General features: G+C 44.1%; 1 protein-coding gene across 2 annotated transcripts in view; it reads right to left on the bottom strand.

The window, feature by feature from the left end:
- Positions 1-21,323, bottom strand: part of ARHGAP18 (Rho GTPase activating protein 18) — a 139,620-nt gene that overhangs the window by 56,078 nt on the left and 62,219 nt on the right. For both annotated transcript variants that reach the window (XM_060239225.1, XM_060239217.1), the window contains exons 2-3: positions 15,813-16,012; positions 6,400-6,635 (exon numbers count right to left, since the gene is read on the bottom strand). In XM_060239225.1, the coding sequence (XP_060095208.1) occupies positions 6,400-6,635; positions 15,813-16,012 (436 nt within the window). The remainder of the gene's footprint in view (positions 1-6,399; positions 6,636-15,812; positions 16,013-21,323) is intronic.

Consider the following 21,323-nt stretch of genomic DNA (forward strand, 5'->3'; position numbering starts at 1 on the left):
AATGAGATTTGGAGTCCATTTATGCAAATGATGAATGTTTAGCTGATTTGATTTGATATCGTTGTAAACTGTATCGCTTTACTTTTCTTGTATTCATTATATGAAAGTTAGGTTGATGTTCTTCTTTCTGATATCTATTAATGTTTAACTTGAGTAACTATTGTAATTTTATGCACTGGGGTTTCACAATAAAAATTTAAAAAAAAAAAATCCTGCTAATCTCATAGAGAAAAACAATTAAGTCTGCAGGATAGCCAGCCCACATGAATCAGACCTGGATTTTGACACTTTCTAAATAGCCGGCAATATTGAGGCAATATGACAGTCGAAATTAAACACTCCAAACCCATGTGGGGTTTGCATGCATATTCAGTGAATTCAAAGATAAATCTGGAATGCATGCCTCCAGATCGCTCAGAAAAATAAAATCACCAGCAGGAAAAAAGCCCAGGGCACACCACAATCCTTAGGTATTAGCTCAGTTTTTCCCAAAGTGGGCGATATTGCCCCTTGGGGGGCGCTGGAATGATCCAGGGGGCGGTAGTAGCCTTGGATACAATGGGGGGTGAATAAAAATAAGGGAGGGGGAGAAGCATAAAGAGAGAAGGGAAGGGGGTGGGAGGTGTCAAAAAATCACATTTCTGGAAGGTATCCAGAATTTCTAATTTAGAGAAAAATTCCCATTGACAAAAATAGAGGGTTCCTTTTTGTCTGCTACTTCGTGCAAATTCACCCAATTAGACTAGTAATGAGGACCAGAGCTCCTTCCACTTAAAATATAAGAAGGATGCAGTTTATTTACAAGACTGAATTAAAAAAATAGAGGTGTGCAGACAAACAAGAACACATAAACAAAAAACCTTACTAGCTATCCTAGGCAATACTTGCTACAGCTAGCAGCTTCTCAAGGTTGCTTGCAGTTTCTCTCTCAGCAATACAGTTCAAGTCAGGACAGTGGAAGCACTGAGGCAATTACACAAACTTCTCTGAAGAGTTCCAACTTGCAGCTTTCTCCTCACAAAGTTTTCTGCAGAGCATCAAGCTTCTTACAGTCCTCTGGTTACCAGGTGGTTGCTTCTGTTGATTTTAGCCAACTGCAATGCCCGACACAAGTGTCTTCTGCAGGGGCAGTGCGTAGGAGTAGACAGGGTAGGTGACTGCCTAGGGTACCCCCATACTCCCCCTTCCCATGTGGCACGATCTTGCCAGCCAGCAGGCAAACTGAGAGCCCCAGGCAGTGCTGCCATGCTGCTGCTTTTCTTCGCAAGGCAAATGTTGCCTGTGCTTGTAGGCAGCTTCCAAGGAAACCTCCAAAGAGAGCCCCACTTTACCGCTGCCTGCTGCTTTCAGGTTGAAAGCAGCTGGGCGGCAGCACCTTCCCATTGCACTAGTGAGAGCTGATGAGTGCAATGGGAAGGTGCTGCCCGCCCAGCTGTTTTCAACCTGAAAGCAGCAGGCAGCGGTAAAGTGGGGCTCTCTTTGGAGGTTTCCTTGGAAGCTGCCTACAAGCACAGGCAACATTTGCCCTGCGAAGAAAAGCAGCGGCATGGCAGCACTGCCTGGGGCTCTCAGTTTGCCTGCTGGCTGGCAAGATCGTGCCACATGGGAAGGGGGAGTATGGGGGTACCCTAGGCAGTCACCTACCCTGTCTACTCCTACGCACTGCCCCTGCAGAAGACACTTGTGTCGGGCATTGCAGTTGGCTAAAATCAACAGAAGCAACCACCTGGTAACCAGAGGACTGTAAGAAGCTTGATGCTCTGCAGAAAACTTTGTGAGGAGAAAGCTGCAAGTTGGAACTCTTCAGAGAAGTTTGTGTAATTGCCTCAGTGCTTCCACTGTCCTGACTTGAACTGTATTGCTGAGAGAGAAACTGCAAGCAACCTTGAGAAGCTGCTAGCTGTAGCAATGGGAAGGTGCTGCCCGCCCAGCTGTTTTCAACCCAAAAGCAGTGGGCAGCAGTAAAATGGGGCACTCTTCAGAGGCTTCCTTTGAAGCCTCTGGCAAGCACAGAAAATGTTTTCTCTGTGAAGAAAAGTGGCAGTGCAGCAGCTCTTGTGTGCACTGCCCGGGGCTCTCAGCTTGCCTGCTGGCTGGTGCGATGATGTCACCGGTATGTGAAGAATATCCCCCCCCCCTTAGGAGCGCACAGGGGGGCATGCCTAGGGCAGCGGAACCCCTAGCGCCAGAACTTATCTTCTGATCCTCTTATTGAGTTTGGATATTTTACTAATCCACTTATATCCCTGATTGGCTGTCAAAGTGCTAGAATTGTGCAACCAATCATTGGTACAAAACAACCATTTTAGCTGGGCCGATCTAGATCTTCTCCTGTCAAATACCTGTCAAACTAGATGGCCTCCTGTCAGTTGGAATTGACAGTTCACAGGTGTTTACTATTTTACAAGTGTTTAGCATTAAGAACATGGTCTCTAGTGGCGCAGAGTGTTAAAGCTACAGTATTGCAGTCCTAAGCTCTGCTCACGACCTGAGTTTGATCCCCGGCAAAAGCTGGGTTTTCAGGTAGACGGCTCCAGGTTGACTCAGCCTTCCATCCTTCTGAGGTTGGTAAAATGAGTACCCAGCTTGCTGGGGGGGAAGTGTAGATGACTGAGGAAGGCAATGGCAAACCACCCTGTAAAAAGTCTGCTGTGAAAACGTTGTGAAAGCAACATCACCCCAGAGTCGGAAACGACTGGTGCTTGCGTAATGATTTCAAAATTGAAGAAATTGCAAAGGTGCTTTTTTCCAACTATTCATGTGGGGGGTAGGGTTCCCAAGTCTGACTCAAGAAATATCTGGAGATTTTGGGGTAGAGCCAGGAGACCTTAGGGTGGAGCCAGGAGCAAGGTTGTGATAAGCACAACTGAACGCTGAAAGGAGTTCTGGCAATCACATTTAAAGTGACTGCACATTGTTTAAATGCCTTCCTTCCATTTGAAACAATGAAGGATAGGGTCTCCTTCTTTGGGGCCTCAAAGAAATGGACCCCCTGGTCCGACTGTTTTGAAACTTGGTGTTTTGAGTAGTAGCACTGGATGCTATCCTGAACATTTGGTGCCTCTACCTCAAAAAACAGCCCTCCCAGAGCCCCAGATACCCATGGATCAATTATCCATTATACCCTATTTTTATTTTAATATTATCCTTTGTTATCTTAATTTTCTGTGTGTATAAATTTTCAAGTTGGAGACTGCAGGGCTGCCAGTTTGTTGGAACTGAATCTATTTGAAAGAGAAGTGGATGAGCAAGACTGAAAAGTAGGACTTAACTGACCACAACATTTTGCAAGCCAGAACTAATTGGTGAATTGAATTTAGACTGCCTGTTGCTTTTCCTGTTTACTGTTACCTGCATATTTTATCTTCATTGGTTTTGTTGCATTGTTCTGTATGATGGAAGTGATGCATTGAATACTATATTTCAATTGCCGTTACCTGCCCTGAGCCCACTTGCAGGGCAGGTGGGATAATAATTATAAAGAAATTTCAAAAATTCTCTGTGTATGCAAATGTTACTATGGTTGATTTTATAAAATAATTTTAGAATTTCAAGCTTCAAAGTGTCTTCTTTACAACATCTTTGTTTACCCTGTATGCAAATATGTCACTGCATCTTTTAGTCCACTTCTTGAAGGTAGATTTCCAGGGGGGCGCTGAGTAATTTTTTTTCTGAAAAGGGGGCGTTAGGCCAAATAAGTTTGGGATACCTCTGTATTATCTGAACAATATTTCTGCATGTTTAATGGATTGTATTTAAGTTTATAATTAAAAGGAATCACTGCAAAAGCATGATCTATACAGCTCTCCAGTCCTATTAATCTTTCTTTGCCTTGGTGACATTTTATTAACCTTGAGCCCTTGCTTCCATGTGATCCTTTAATGTGTGCAGCACATAATATTTACAGAAAACACTGCCACATTATATCAGCAAGACCTTCACTGGAAAGGGGAGGCACAAAGTCAGAATAGTTAAGGCCATTAAAACAGTGGTTTGATGTTTTCGTTGCAGTTACATGCCCTTGTTGAATTTCTGGATTGGCTTCTACAACCAAGAGCAGGACCCTCTTAAAATCAAGGTTTTTCCTTCCCCTTCCCTTCTATGCCGATGAATGAGGATTCCTATGCTTGGGTCCTTTCATTACAGCATATTAGCACTCCTCAGTGGACTGATGGATTCAAGGTAAAAAATTTAAAACAATGGTATACAGAATCACAAATTTCTTTGTGCAGTGTTTACCCACACACTGGAGGGAGAAAAATTAAACATGAAACTGTTTTCTGCATGGCTGCAAAGGCATCTTGCCTCTCCAAGTTGCTACACTGCATGATCTGGCAAAAGTTCCTTTCCTTTCCTTTATTCCTTAGAAACTCCTTGATACATAGGTCTTGAGCAGTGGAATTGTTTAAACCTGTTGTTTAAGGGACATAAGGAATGCAGATACTGAAGATGGGTGCAGACATACACACCAAGAATTGCCCCCAGCACCCTTAGAACACTGCAAGGAAACCACACACTACTTCACAGAGATTTTTAAGAACACTGCTACCCCACAGCAACCATGTCTGTTCACACAAGTTGTGAATTTACTGGACTTTTCAAAGGCTCCTGAATATAGTTTTATCAGATTGCAGTGCCCTTCTAAAATATCAATAATACCCTAACTAGGGCAAGCAATAGTCAGCATTCCAGTATTTTTCTGGTTTTTTGCTTTTAAGCTACAGCTTTAGTTGTTCTTTAGTGCTGAGGGATACTTAGCTCAATTTGAAGCAAGATTCTTATAAGTACTTCTGGCAAAAAGCTCTTGATGAGAAATTGTCACTGACTGGTTTATCATCATGTATGATTTGTAAACTTGGGAATTTGGAAGCTTTAACATAATAAAAACATACTACAAAGGTTGAATATGCTAGCATGGCAACTTAAACTCATCATGCTTGCTTATATGTTTTTTGTATCCCTCCCCCCGCCATCATATCCTTATTTTTTGACAATCTCATGCCTTTCAAAGCCTTTTTTTCCCTTGCCAAATTAAATGCTAACCCTTCTGTGCTTATGAAAGGTAGATATATTAAGTTACCCTTTTCAGAAAGAAACTGTTTGTATTCCTTTGGTTTGATTGATTCTCTAGTGTGTATGCTATTGGGATGTCCCTTTATGACAATTTAACACAGTATAACACATTACTCCTCTTTTGATTGACCTGGATTATCTGTGTAATACCCTTTTATTGAGTGACAGGGATCCTAAATTTTCTGCTGATGGATTAATTCGGATTTTATAAAATCAATATATAAAGAAGTTAGATGGATTTTTCCATTTTCATAATCAACATGGGAGTACTGCAAGCCGTGAAATAATAAAGGATCTCCACCCAAGAAAAGTCAGTCTTCAGTCAATATCACCTTTTTAATTGAAACAGGTTGAAATGACAACTGTTCTGCATTAAGCTTTTTAAAAGATATTCAGAAATAGAAGTTGAAGGCAGGAATATGGCACCTGTATACCTTGGAACCCACTATTCAGGGGTGTCAAACGTGTAGCCCGTGGGTCAAACCGGCCCACCCAGGCCCATGGGTCTCTCTTCTCCCTGCTCCTGTCCTCACCCTGTGAAGCTCCAAGGCTGCGACGATGTTCCCTGCTCCTTCTGCCTCCTCTTGCAGAGACTAAAGCTGAAGGCAAAGCTGCAAAGAAAATGTGGAATGGATTTCCCACTCAGGCTTATGGGCAGAGCAAATGTGAACAGAAAATCTACTCCACATTTTCCTTGCAACTTTGTCTACATCTTTCAATGGAGAAGAATTTCCCATCATTCCTATCACCAGCTGAAGCTTCCTGGAGTTGTCTCGTTGCAAACCTAGCATTGATGCTTTGAGCCAGCTTTGTCTCTTTTCAGTGGAGTAAAAACTAGTGTACTGTAACTTGGGAACCCACAGCCAAAGGGGGATATGACACTGGAGACACTGGAGAGGCGTTGCTAACCTGAGTAGACTGGGGGGGGGGAGGGGAGAAGCTTGTAAATCTCTGCTATCTGGCATTACATTTTAGGACATGCATGGCTTGGCCCCACAAATCAGATCTGGCCCTCCTAACAAGTGTGTCTAACAACCCTGATCTAAACATTCATATGAAAGCCAACCTGCTTCTAAAGCAAAGGGATTCTCTTTCAAACAGCACAAAGTCTCCCAAAACACATCCAAGCTTATCTTTATGCCAGCAGATGTGGTTGTTGTGTTACTTCAGCATTCGCTTTGAAGCATGAATTATACAAAGCTGTTATTAGGAAATGTTTTCTTTTGAAACTGTGGAAATGTGCATCTTTTCACACAGTTCAAATGATCAGCTTTGACACAGAAGTTTTTAAGTAAGGGAGAGCCAAAACCATAAAAAGGATCTTACTTTTTCTGTTGAATCATTTTGCTGCTTGAAAATATCTCTCACATCAGGAACTTGATACTGTTTGTTTTTCTTTCTCTTGGTTTGTGTCACAGTCTCCACTCGCTTCTGAACTGCTGCCGCCTGAGTACGGGTCAGTGTTGCCAAAACCACCATGCTTTCTTGGGAGTCTCCTGCACTGTCACCGAAGAGGTTTGACAGTCCTGCTTCTTTTAACCACTCTTCCTCCAGTTCTCCTTCTGTACCGGGTAAAAGGAGAACAAGTTTTAAAAGACATATATTCAAGATGCAGATCATGTCAGTATGACTAATGCACGAACTACTAGGCATTACAAAACCTTGTTTTGGTGCGGACCAATATGACGGTACAACTTCTACTTTGGTTACTAATTAAGAATAAAATACTGATAATATCCTTATCATTTTTACCTGACAACATCTTAGTAAGTACAAATACAACTACAATGCTGGACTAGGATCAAGGACACCAAAGTTCAAATCCCAATTCTGCCATGGAAGTTCACTGAGTGATCTTGGGACAGTCACACATTCTCAATCTAACCAATGGTTCCCACTGACAGCCTCAAGGGGAGCTGATCTCTGCCATCTAGAGAGCAATTGTAAATCTGAGCGATTTCAAGTGGTTCCCAAGTAGGAAATGGCATTGTACCTGTCTGAGGTTCCATCCCTCCTAAAACCCCATCCTCTCCAGGCCCCATCCCTTAAATCTTCAAGAATTTCCTAACCTGGAGTTGGCAACTCTATCTCCTTCCCTTTACCTGCCCCTTAAGTTTCCATTGCCTTCCCCCTCCCTGTAGCCTCTACATAGAAAAATGAGTCTTTCTTTACAGTGGTGGGGAGGAGAGCACCAAAGTGTACATCATTCTCCTCTCCCCCATGTGAACTGAACAACAACCCTCTGAGGCAGCTTCCACAGCAAAAAATGGATAGCAGTTGTAATTCTGAGTGATCTCCAGCCCTCGTCTGGAGATTGGCAACACTGGTTCCCAGGAGGAAATTGTTGGTTTGGATTCTATGCACTGTACCGGTCTGAGGTCCCACTCCTTCTCAAACCCCACCCTCTCTAGGCTCCACCCCTTAAATCTCCAGGGATATCCTAAGCTGGAGTTGGCAACCCCATCTCCTTCCCTTTACCTGCCCCTCTGACTTCAAGTTTCCATCGCCTTCCCCCTCCCTGCAGCCTCTACTGTCTTTCTTCACAGTGTGGGGGGGGGGACCAAAACATATATAATTCTCCTCTTCCCCATGTGATCTGAACACCAACCCTGTGAGGAAGGTTACGCTGGAAGTATGTGATTGGTCCGAAATCACCCAGTCAGCTTGCACAGCAAGAACTGGATAGCAGTTGTAATTTTGAGTGATCTCCAGCCCTCACCTGGAGGTTGGCAACAGTGGTTCCCCAGAGGAAAGGCCTCTCCCTCAGAGGCATGTAGTGATACATTAGGAATTTCCCACCAACCTGGAAAGGTATCACTAAGGGGCTTTGGGTGAGCCCCCCCCCACAGTCTTGCTGTCTTCCCATCCATCCAAGTGAAGGCATTAATTTCACCCCTCCCCACACCTCAAGGGAAGCTGATCTCTGCCATCTAGTATTTCCTAACCTGGAGTTGGCAGCCCTGCAGCCTCTAAGGAAAAGGATAGTCTTTCTTCACAGTGTGTGTGTGGGGGGGGGGGACCACAGCAGCTGACATCATTCTCCTTATTTCTCTCCCCTCCTTTATCTACACAACCACCCTGTGAGACTTTCCTATCTCCTCAGGCAATCATCCTGGGGCAAGGGGAGGAGGGAGAGCGGGAATGAAAGTCAGCAAATGTGAGACAGCCATGCCCTCTGAGGCGGTGCCAGGCTCCCTAGCTATTGCAGTGGCCTTTGGAGGCTGTGTGTGCTGGGAGGCCGTCTGTGTAGGCTGTTGATAGGGCTTTTTGTGTGGCTGCAGGAGCTCTGCAGACCTTTCTGAGGCTAGTTGACAAAGAAGAGTTGGAAATGTGGCTGTCTTTAAGGTAAGACTGCTTTTGGCAATGTATTCAACATTCCTGGACTTGCAGGAGGCAGGGGCAAGGAAGTCAGGCAATGGGGGGCCAGAGATGGGTGACCAATGTGTGGTGGGTCAATAATATGTTCCCACAGTAACTGCCAGAACTAAGGTTGGTTGTGTTTTACTGATAGAATCAGCTTTGCTGGCTGGGAACAGCCACTTGGGTGGGATAGAGGTACAGACTCAACCAATGGCACATAAGCACTCTTGATTGATAGTTTGACAGGCCAAAGGCTTGTGCCATACGGTCCCATTGAGCAAATCAGGATGGTCAAAACTGCCACATTGCCAGGAGAATGATTTATAACCGATAAAATGTGTCCTGCAGATAAAACACTAGTCATTTGCTAAACATAGCAACAGCCAAAGTTACATCTTTAAAGTTCTTCATATTCTTATACTATAAAATGAATTCACGAGTAACTATAATATTAAATTCATATATTTCAATTTCACAGAAATTTGATGACATGAATTTTTATTTGATGCATTTTTATTGAAACCTTTATGGACATTAAAAAAATTATTTTGCTAGTTATTATTAAATTATAGTAGCCCTTGTTAGGTATAAAGGATGAGTCCAATTCCTAATAAAAACAAAGGTCACCTTATTCTAGAACTTGACAGGTTTGGGAAAGGGGGTCTGGTTACATTATTTGGATAAACACCAAGGCTCCTTTTCCATTTGGAAGTTTTGCTCCCATTTCATTTCTGAATTGGAATGAGTTTGAGGGGAGTATCCACACAACGACATCCTCTAATTCTCTACTTTCTGTGTTTTCTCCCACTTTGTTGTGTTTTTTCACAAAGCTAGTCTGTTGGAAAATATTACAGTAAAAGCACCCCTACGCACTGCATGGATGAGAAGTTGCGCATTTTTGTGCATCCAGCCTATATCAGGCTGATATTATCAGCCCATGTTCTTGGGTACAGTCCCTCACAACCACTAACTCCCCAGCACATTAAGGAATTTTTTTTCAGACTTAAAAAAAAAAATCAGTAAGTAACATACTTCTGCAGTAATGTGTTGATTACCATTTTTAAAAAAGAAAAAGAGACCTGAAAAGCCCTATGGTGAGAATAGCCACTGCAAGGGGCCAAGGCAAGAAAAACACAGAGAAAGGTATTATGGGGGTGTTTTGTTGCCACTGTTTCTGCCTGTACAGTGGCAATGAACAGAACCTATACAGATACAACTCAAGTAAACAACCCAAATGTAGTATGGATATTTTCATCTCCATTACAATTGGTTTTACAGAATTACAGCAGTAAGTTTTTGAAGTGTCAGTCATACTTCTCCTTGTCTGCAACATCTAACTGCTACTTTTTTTGCACAGGAAAATTCTTCAACCTTACCATTCTCAACCCATTCCCTCAAAAGATGCAAATACTGTAATTTTAGAATAATGTTTCCTTGAACTGTTCCACCATTTAGGTTTCTCAGCTTTATATTATAAACCTGGCTATTCTTAAGTCTTATGTTCACATGACAGAGTTATTTTTTCTTATCAGAGAACTAATCATCTGATACTTCACAGATAAACATTTAGACATATTATCACGTATCACCAATAGTACATAGTTTCCAATTGTCCTTTTTTGACTGCAAAGAGATTGTTTCACAGTACATTAAAATATAAGAGTTTTTTAAAATGTGAGAATGTAAGCTTACTGTAAAAGTCAAAACAGTGTAATCTGAAAATTAGAATGAAGTTTATTTATTCCACAGAAATACTCTATAGTAATAATTCTCTTATCACACCATGGTTAAATTGAGAATGGCTATTGGCTAATATTTACAGAACAAACTACCCATCATATGTTGGTCAGTGTCTCTGGCCTTCCATTGGCTGACTTCCCTGCCCTGCCTACTCAGGCCCAGGAATGTTGGACAAACTGCCAGAAGCAGTCTTTTCCCAGAGACAGCCAACTCTTCTCTGTGTCCTCTCTGAGCTTCACAGCTACTACAGCCTCACGAAAGGCCTTTCAGCACAGTCAGCTTCTGAAGGCCGTAGAAACAGTCAGAGAGGCCTGGCCCTGCTGGGTGTGTTTCCTGACATCTGGAAAGTGCTAACCAGAGGCTGTTGCTAGGCAACACGGGTTGTTGGTCAGGCCAAAGGGCATCACGAGATATGCGTACTGGCCATAGCGGTTTCCAAAAGCCGTCTTCCATTCGTCTCCTGTGCGGGTATGCGCCCCAGAAGTCCAGCTTGGTATAGACCTGGGCCCCCTTAAGGCGATCCAGTAGTCTGGGATCAGTGGCAAAGGGTAGTAGTCCTGGACAGTGATTTTGTTCAGGGCCCAGTAGTCATTGCAGGACCGGAGCTCGCTGCCTTTCTTCTTAATAAAGAAAACAGGGGCGGATAGCGGAGACATGGATGGCCAGATGAAATCCTGTTCCAGGTTTTTGGTGAGCAAGTCCCACAGGGCTGCTAGCTCCAGTTTGGACATGGGGTAGAGTCGCCCCATAGGCAGGGGTGCCCCTGGTACCAAATTGATGGCGCAGTCATAAGGCTGGTGTGGGGGAAGCTTGTCGGCCCCCTTTTCCTCAAAGACATCAGCAAAGTCTGTGTAGGCCAGGGGAAGTAGAGGACCGGCAGCCAGGGTGGCCGACTGGGCCTGGTGAGGACAAGGGTCCTTGAAACTCAGCTTTCCTTGTGCCCAGTCCACGAGGAGGTTGTGCTTTATGAGACAGGATAGTCCCAGAATGGAGGAAGCGGGGCATGCGAGCAACATCGAATTGTATTTGCTCGTGATGGTGTTGGATCTGAAGCGTGAACAGGTGGGTCTCCTGGGTCACCAGACTGGAGTGGAGGAGGCACCCATCAATGGCTTCAACCAGGGTCGGGGTGTCTTTGTCCTGTACTGGGATCTGGTGTTGCTTCACAAAGGCCACGTCAATGAAGCAGCGGGCGGCACCGGAGTCAACCATGGTGTAGACGAACAGCCAGCACCCGTCTGGCAAGCCTAGTGTGACAGGTACGAGGAACAGGCCCTGGCCTGTAACGTAGGGTTCATGGGACCCGGCTAGGTACCCCATGTCGGGGGGTCCACTCAGACTTGGGACTGGTCTTTTACTGGCGGCAGTAGCACAATACTGGGCTGGGTGCGCTTGGTGGGGCAGCCGGAGGAGAACTGCCCCGCCCCTCCACAGTACAAGCAGAGATTCTGTGAGTGGCGCTGTGCTTTTTCCTCGGGAGTGAGCCACGGCCGTCGTCATTCTCAGGATTGGTGTGCATTGGGGTTGTCACTGTCGCTAGGCGGCGGGGCAGCTGAGAGGGACGGGCACTGTTTCGTGCTTGGCAGTGGCTTTCCAGGCAACCATCAATGTGGAGACACAGCGTGCTTAGGCCTTGCAGCGTGGCCGGTCAGTCTACTCATGCCAGCTCATCAAGGACTTCATCAGCCAGCCCCTCCGTATACTGGTCCATGAGGGCAGCCTCATTCCAGGCCAGGTCTTGAGCCAGAAGCTTGAACTCGGTGGAGTACTGGGAATCGGAGTCCCTACCTGGCTTCAGGGTCCGGATCTTCCGATTGGCAGTGCCTGCTTGCTGGGGGTTAGCAAAGGCTACCGCCATATGTTCCAGAAAGCCCTGGTAGTCAGTCAGCAGGGGCGATGGGGCTTGAAGCAAGGGGGTAGCCCATTTAGCTGCCTGCCCCTTTAAGAGGCTGACAATGAAGCATACCTTGGTCTTGTCGTTGGGGAAGTCTCTGGCATGTAATTCAATATACAGTTTGCGCTGTGCCAGGAATGCAGAAAACTCCTCCACCTTCCCAGCGAACTTCTTTGGGGGAAGCACTGGGCACTTGGGTGGGGCAGCGACAGTGGCTTGCTGCTGCTGTTGCAGGGGAGCCACCATTTGAGTGAGGTGCTGTACCTGAGTGAGCAAGGCTGCTAGCTGCCCAGAGCCTCCGCTTGCCTCCTCATCCATTTTGTGGAGTGAGGGTGTGGGTGGAAGCAATCTATCATGTTCTCAGGATGCAGGCAGGCAGGCATCCAAAGCGAGTCCAAGGTCAAAATCAAGGAAGTCAAGCAGGAGCCAAGTCACCAATGCAGAATCACAAACCGGAATCAGAAGTCAATGTCCAAAAGCCAAAAGGTCAGGGAGCCAAGGAAATCAAGCAGGTCAGGATCAGGAAGGAGCATGGATGCAAGCCAGAGAATAGACTTGTTGCTTCCATAAGGTTACCAGGTCCTGGGAGGGAGCTATATGGGAGTCTCAATCAGCCTGCTACCTGGGTGGTAGTGACTCTGCTAGAACTCAGGGCTGAGAGATCTGAAGCATCGGCGTGCCACATGTCTTTGCTCTGAAAGTTCTTTCCGGAGCCTGCTTTGAATTTTTGAGATGGGGGGAGGAGAGCTTGGAGGAGACTGTTCATCAACAGTTGACACTGGTGCCTGGAGAGTGATTGATGGGCCAGCTGCTGTTCGTTTAGCTGGGGAACTGCCTGTAACTCTTCCAGGTCTGTTAACCCTTCCTACTCCTTCTTGTCAGGGCTCATGACACAAGGTTGGGGGTGGGCACTCACCCAGAGGGTACTTTTACAGGTGGAAAATTCCTAAGGCAGAGGTGGCCAACCGTAGCTCTCCAGATGTTTTTTGCACGTTAAATAAAGAAGCTGTTTTCCTGATTCCTCGTTTCCGCGGCCTCCGTTATTGATCCGGCTGAAATTGGTAACGTATAAATAGGGTTTCCCCGTAACATTCATTGGCCATGCTGGCTGGGGCTGATGGGAGTTGTAGGCAAAAAACATCTGGAGAGCTACCGTTGGCTATCCCTGTCCTAAGGTATTACTACAAACCTCTGAGGGAGAGGCTTTTCCTCTTGGGGAACCACTGTTGCCAATCTCCAGGTGAGAGCAGGAGATCACTCAGAATTACAGCTGCCCTCCAGATGGCAGAGATCAGCTCCCCTTGAGGTGAGGGGGAGTGAATGCCTTCACTTGGGTGGGTTGGAAGACAGTAAGTGTGGGGGGTGGCACTCAGAAGCCTTTAGTGGTACCTTTCCAGGTTGGTAGGAAATTCCTGGAGATTCTGTGATAGAGTTTGAGGACACCATATAAGTTAGGGCTTCAGAGTGCCGGACACAGGTTCTTGCTGTGAAAGCTGACTGAGTGAGTCCAGCCTAACCTGCCTCATGGGGTTGTTTTTCAGATCAAAGCAGAGAGAGGAGAATGATGTAAGCTTTGGTCCCCCTCACACTGTGAAGGAAGACTGTCCTTTTCGTATGTAGAGGCTGCAGGGAAGGGAAGGCACTAGAAATCTGAAGTCATAGGGGCAGATAAAGGGATGGCTCCACCTGGACATTGGCTATCCTACACCTGACTGCTTGCTACTGTTCAGCAGCAGTCCCCCTATGACAGCCACTGTGGCATAGAAATTAGGGCTTCAGAGCAGGATCTGCCAGGCCCATGTTCTTGCTGTAGAAGCTGACTGGGTGATTTCAGACTAGTCATAGACTTCCAGACTAACCTGTTGGTGTTCAGATCACACAGGGGGAGAGGAGAATAATATATGCTTTGGTCCCCCCCCTCCCAGATCACACGGGGGGGGGGGGAGAAAAATGATGTAAACTGCTTTGGTCCCCCCTCCCCCCATTGTGAAGGAAGACTGTCATTTTTCAATGTAGATGCTGCAGGGAGGGGGAAGGTGATGGAAACCTGAAGTTAGAGGGGCAGGTAAAGGAAAGAAGATGGGGTTGCCAACTCCAGGTTAGGAAATTTCTGGAGATTTAAGGGGTGGAGCCTACAGAGGGTGGGGTTTGAGGAGGGATAGGACCTCAGACAGGTACAATGCCATTTCCTACTGGGGAACCACTTGAAATCACTCAGATTTACAATTGCTCTCTAGATGGTAGAGATCAGCTCCCCTTGAGGTGTGGGGTGAGTCAATGCCTTCACTTGGGTGAGTGGGAAGACCACAAGGGCCACGGGCACTCGCCCAGATCCTCCTCCTAGAGTGTGTTGTATTTTTCTTCACAACAGGCCTTATTCCTAGATGATGAGTAGAACAAAAGCAAAGACAAAAGCTGATTTAATGAAATGAGAGGGTGTTGTACCATGCATTCTTAGTACAGATAAACATCTCTATAAAAAAACAGGATGAATTTGCCCTTGTGCCTGCCCTAAACCAGTAAAAGTAACTTGATGACTGTACAAATGTGATAGATGAAGGGAGAAATCGCTCTCCCTGCAGGGGAAGAAACATTTTCAAAACTTGAATTAGTTCCCCTAGTTCCACACAAATCAATAAAGTTGTAAAGTAACTCAAACAAACTGTTGGCAGTTTATGCTGTATTCAAGTGTAATCCAAAAGTAAACTGAAGCAATATAAAACATTACTGATTGTGCTGGACAGAAGAAATGCATACTTTTCAAATAAAAACTGATTGTTAAAAAAAAGACCAGGTTTCAGATAGGAGGCATAACTGCATGGGAGTCAGTAGCCCTGCATTCTTTGTTGTTATATAATAGTGACACACATGTGAATTAGGGATGCCAGCCTCCAGGTGGGACCTGGGGATTCCCCAGAATTACAGATCATCTCTAGACTACAGAGATCAGTTCCCCTGGAGAAAATGGATGCTTTGGAGGGTGTACTCTATGGCATTACACCCTGTTGAGGTCCCTGTCCTTCCCAGATTCCATCCCCAGATCTCTAGGAGCTTCCCAACGTGGTTCTGGCAACCCTACCCCCCATCTCCTACTAGTGCCTAAGGGGAGCTCTAGCAACACTAGGATAAGTACTCCTCCATTACTAATTTATTTTAAACTTTTAAAAACTACTGGGGGATGGAAAATGAGTGGAAAACATATTACGGGTCACCATGACAGAAACATGCACACAACAGTCCACTGGAGCAATGCAGATCATCTGCTGAAACTGCATTCTGGCTATTCCAGAATATATTCTGAAGTGCTACAAAACATGTTGGAACAGAGAGATTACAACACATAGCAGGTATGTGCCATGGACAATGGATGTACATAGACAATGGTTTTGAGAAAAGTTATGGCACTGGCACTTTTGCCCTTGGTGTATACACTAATTTCTTTTATTGTCTTTTGCAAAACAAGTTTTGCAAAGACTATAGTGGAATGAGCACACACACCACATGCTCATATCTCTTGAACTCTCTTTTGTTATTTTATTGTCCATCTTCAGCCAGTATTAATGTTTCATACCACTCTGTAGTGATTTTAAACTTATCTCTGCAGAACCACTAATGGGTAGGCTTGCACTGGCACTAGCCAACTCGCACTGATCTCAATGATATATCAGTACCAACACGTCATACCATTTGCAAGAATAGAAGGGTCTAAAGTTGAAATGCTTTAATCAAGTCCAATTTAGATTACCATCGGGCTCCTTAACAACAGCTACTTCTTGTTCTTCATGATTACTTCTTCTGGTTTCGTGGATGTTTTCCAGTTCTTTCCAGTAGTCATCCATAGACAATTCATCCAGTGAATCCTGAGAACCTGAGCGATTGTAAGGGGGCTTTCCTGAGGATTTCTTAGAGTTCTCATGGTTCATTGTGTATTGGCCAGATCTCCGGCTATATAAATGCAGAGCAGACACAAAATATAGATCTGTAAGAACATGACCTCATGTTTATCACTATATCAGCAAGGTTAGTAAAGAAGCACAATTTTCATATTCGCATACAGATGTTACAAGCTTTTTTTCATTTTAAGTAAGCATTTGTCTTCTAGCTATTCTTAAATATGTGAACGGAGTTAAACATTTTATAGTTATACATCCAAGTAGGCAGCCGTGTTGGTCTGAAGTAGTAGAACAAAATAGGAGTTGATTGCGCCTTTAAGACCAACTTAGTTTTATTCAGAACGTAAGCTTTCATGTGCATGCACACTTCTTCAGACAAGGAATGAGGTATAGTAAGCAAAGCCACATACAGCTATTCCAAACTCCACCAGCTATATGTGGCTCTGCTTACTGTACCTCATTCCTCATCTGAAGAAGTGTGCATGCACACAAAAGCTTACGTTCTGAATAAAACTAAGTTGGTCTTAAAGGTGCAATCAACTCCTATTTTATTTTATAGTTATATAAATGAGTCAGCAGAAGTCTCTTTCTTCAAGCTCTAAACGTTTTTAAAAAGCTTCAGATCAGTTTTAGCAATATCCAGAATTCCATTAGTTCAGAAAACAGAATTTCTTTAACCAAAGTGTGACAATAGCTGACTGAATTGCCTATTGCCTTGTGGCAGCAGTTAGTGATAAACACTTCAAATAACGATAAACTCTCCTGGGATGCCTTGTACTAAAACAAGGAAAACAGGCCGCCCTGAGCCTGCTTCGGTGGGGAGGACGGGATATAAGTACGAAGAATAAATAAATAAATATGTTGTAGGTAAATTGAGCCTGGTGTTCAAATCTGGAACAGCCCTTAGTTTACACAGTGCCTATTAAAGAACATAGCTGTTTCAATGAACCTTACTAATGCTTGGCAAAGACATTATCCATTGTCTCATTCCCAGGAATTCGTGTATCCTCCCTCACGGATTTATAAAATAAATTATTTCACTGGATAAAAACAAATTAATTTCCTGTTTTGACAAATCTAGTTACCATTTCAAGCAACATCTTGTAGTCTGCCAGTTTGATTCATATAATAGAGAGCTGCCACTTATGCTTTAGTAGTGCCACTTTCAGACCATATAAACATATTCATTTTCTTTACATAGTTTTTTTTTTACCACTGCAAATCTTATGCTTAGATGTAACATTACAATTTAGGCAATATTTAAAAATGGCTAGTAAATTTAGATGCCAAGGTAATCAAGTAGCTGGGATTTTTACAGCCCTGATTAAAATAGAACAAACTAGAGCACACTCTAGCTATAGTAAAACACCCACATTGAAAATATTTAATTCTAGTTCATTTGTGCACTTGAATTTATTTCAAATTAACAACTCGTCACTTCTACTAACTTTAGCCTCTTAAATACTATGGCAGACAAACCCCCCCCCCAAAAAAACAAAACAGTACTACTTGACTTTTTATTTACCTAAAGGATTTATATCCCACAAAGATTTTCAGCACTGTGACTTGGCTTCCAAAGCAAATATACAATAAAAACCACAGTTACAAATGGTTAAGGCAGATCAACATCACATAAATAATAATATACAACCATCTGCCATGGCTAGCTGCACTTCTGTCCAAAACCCTGGGCAAACAAAAAACTTTTCACTAGCATCCAAAACGAAAAAGATTGGATGTCAGACAAGCAATAGTGAAGAGAGCTCCATGAGTAAAGTGTCAATATGCTATATCCACAATGACCCTTCACTAACCTTTGGAAGATTGGAGGGGAAGATGCACAGAGACATACCTCTAACTGAGGGCAAAACTAGAAGTCATGGTGGTCACAAGTAGGTTGCTACCGCCATTTAAAAGTATTTTTAAAATACCACAAGAACGTATGACAGGCTGAAATACTCTGGTTTTCCCCACATGCCTTATCAAGTACTGAAATGCTGCCCTCCCTGTCAAGTCGGCTGATTCCATAACGAGGCCTTGTTGATACAAAGTAGCGAGTTTATTGATATCATTGTTCTCGACTACAAGGAGATTGAAAGACTGAGGATCATACAGTAGAATGTAATCATATAAGGTACACTTCAAAGAGATTCTTGAGGGAGGGGAGGTACTATGCAGGGCACATTCACACATTGATGTTACAACTTCGTTCTCAGGCCTGTTCTGGCCTTGAGCGTCTCCTCCCCCGGCGCTCGGCCTGAGAAGGCACCACAATCTCTTTCACATATTCCCATTTCAAAGCAAACTACATAACAAAGGAAAGGAGGGGGGGGAAGGAGAGTTCAAGCTAGCAGCATTGACATACAGTATGGCTTTTACCCAAGATGCTTCCCTCCTGAACCAAAGATGGAATACAGACTTGACCAGCATTAAAGCAGACTTGACACTCCCACTGGCTGTTTCGGCAATTAAAAAGCTGGGTTGGGGGAGATGAGCACCTTGCTGCAGATACAATCAAGATTGGGCCCTCACAGCATTTTAAAATGACTTTTAAAAGGTGGTGGCATCCTCATAGTGGCATGTCTAGTTTGGCCCAAAGACAGGGCTACGAATCCTCAGCTGGGAAACAGGAAAATACCGTGATGTGGTAACGAAAACACTTCTATGAATTTATATACTTTTATATCAAATATAAATAAGTGATATTCAACACACCATACTACTAATACATTCACAACGGGTAAGACACACTCATGATACGAAACCCGTTGTGAATGTATTAGTAGTATGGTGTGTTGAATATCACTTATTTATATTTGATATTTTTGTTGTTCAGTCGCACAGTCGAGTCCAACTCTTTGCGACCCCATGGACAAAGTCAGGTCAGGCCCTCCTGTCTTCCACCAACCTCTGAAGTCTGCTCAAATTCATGTTTGTTACATCAGTAACACTGTCTAGCCATCTCATCTTTTGCTGTCCCCTTCTTCTTTTGCCCTCTGTCTTTCCCAGCATCAGGATCTTCTCCAGTGAGTGCTCCTTTCTCATTTGGTGGCCAAAGTATTTGAGCTTCAGCTTCACCATCTGACCTTCTAGGGAACAGTCAGGGTTGATTTCCCTTAGGACTGACTGATTTGATCTTCTTGCAGTCCAAGGGACTCTCACAATTCTTCTCCAGGACCACACCACACCACAATATTTGATATAAAAGGTAGAAGTGTTACCACATCATGGTATTTTCCTGTTTCCCAGTTTCCCGTGATTCTCCCATTTTTGTTTTCAATCCTCAGTTGGGGGTAGGGGATCCCCCAGTTAGGAGGCCTCCCCCCACTTCAAGGTTATCAGAAAGGGGGGGGGGGTTGAATGTCTGCTGTGCACTCTGCTATACCCTATGGAGACTGGTTTCATTATACGCTATAGAGTTAGATCCATGTGTAACTGGGGCTCGGAAAGGGGGCTGTTTTTTGAGGTAGAGTCATCAAATTTTCAGCACAGCATCTGATGCTTCACCTACAAAAAAACAAAGTTTAAAGAAGATTTGACCATGATGTCCAAGGAAGGTGCCCCCATCCTCCATTATTTCCAGTTAAGGAAAGGCATTTAAAAGGAGTGCAGCCCTTGAAATGTCATAGGCAGAACTCCCTATAACTTCAATTGTGCTTGTTACAATCTTGCTGCTGGCTCCACCCCCAAAGTCTCCTGACTCCACCCCAAAGATCCCAGATATTTCCTGAGTCAGATCTGGCAACCCTTCACCTAGATCTTACCGGCTTGCAGACAGGTGTACATGGATGAGGTAAGCAGTCCTTTTAAGTCTCCTGGATCTACATAAGAGACCTACACCTCCATTTGTTTACATGGATCTAATAACAACCCTAAGCTATAAACTTGCTCCTTTGTGATAGATAGTTCATCCCCTTCCAGAGCAGTCTGACTCATTAATTCCTGAAAGTTAACATCACCAGCCCTTCATCTTTTCTAAAACTTCACTTTGTTGCTAAACAACATTGCCTATACATTTTATGAACAGCTGATAAAATTTAAGGAACAGGTAAGTAGTGCCACAATATGTTTCTGGCAATTATGGCAATCCTGGTGTTTGTTTGCTTTTTAAATACATGGATGTATCTATTAAACATCTCCCCTGCTGTTCAAGAACTGCTCTTTCATAAATAGCTCCTACACTGCTGAGGGTCTGTTTACTGACTCAGCCACATAGGTAGGGGCCAATCCCATGCCACCCTACTGGGAAGAAAGGTCCATGAAGTTAGTCCTCACTAAACTGGTTCAGTCATTCACATTTGACCTGGACATTTCTGAGCTGCCAACTGAAAAACTACTAGGGTTACATCAACTGTCTGTGAATTCTGATTGAAAATCAAGAACAGGGATAATACAAAATACTGTTCAAACATACATGAAAATGTCTCTCTTGCATTCAGAAGGTTCATCCCATATGCCAACAGTATCTAAAACTAAAGGTATGTTTTGTTTAGTTTTTAAATCATAATGTGTAGGGCTACATTCTCCTATTCAACTTGTAGCAGGCAACAGAATAACACAATGCCAAGTGTGCCTTTCACTACCTGTGGCTGGTGACCCAGCTGTGGCTTTCCTGGACTAGTGTTCCCAGGTCCAACTCAGGAAATATCTGAGAGCTTTGGGGGTGCAGCCAGAATTTCCCATTCCCTAAATAAATAAAAATACAGCAGTGCAGTTCCCCTGAATACAGTCTTCATTTCCTCATCCACTTTTTTTGCCTTCCCTGACAGCTGTACTTTCACTAAATGAAAGTTAAATTTGTCACACCCCCACAAGTCCCCTTGTCAGGCTTTGGAAGCATTTCCAAGCATGGCTTTTAAAAGGAATATTAGTGGTTCCCCCCTTCATTTCTGTTGTCCACCTTCTAAGTCTTCATCAGTGAGGTCCCGCCTTCCACCATGGCTCTGAGTTTCTCCCAAGGGCCATTGGAGATCCTAGATAGGGAGGGGTAGTGATTCAGGCACCTGTGTCCACCTCCTACACCACTGGAGTCTTTAGTACCTCTGGCGCTGACTTCTGACTCTGCTCCTAGACCTCTGTAACTTGGTTCCTTTTATCCTGCCTCTGTTCCTGAGACTCACCCCTGTCCTCCTATGATTTGCCCAGTTACCTGTCCATTATTGTCTCCCACTTCCCCTTTTGGTCTTTCCTCGCTGATCCTGCCTACCTTCTTAAACCCTAGTGCCACTTCCTGTCTAATCCCACCCCCTGCCTATACTCACCCTCAGCTCACCTTGAGGAGGGTGTGGTTCGGGGAGAATAATTTCAAATAGAGAACAATGCTCCAAAAAAACTCTTCTTCTGTACAGCAAGGCACAGAAGAT

Source organism: Heteronotia binoei, chromosome 1 (genome assembly GCF_032191835.1).
Source record: "Heteronotia binoei isolate CCM8104 ecotype False Entrance Well chromosome 1, APGP_CSIRO_Hbin_v1, whole genome shotgun sequence".
NCBI classification, from domain to species: domain Eukaryota; kingdom Metazoa; phylum Chordata; class Lepidosauria; order Squamata; family Gekkonidae; genus Heteronotia; species Heteronotia binoei.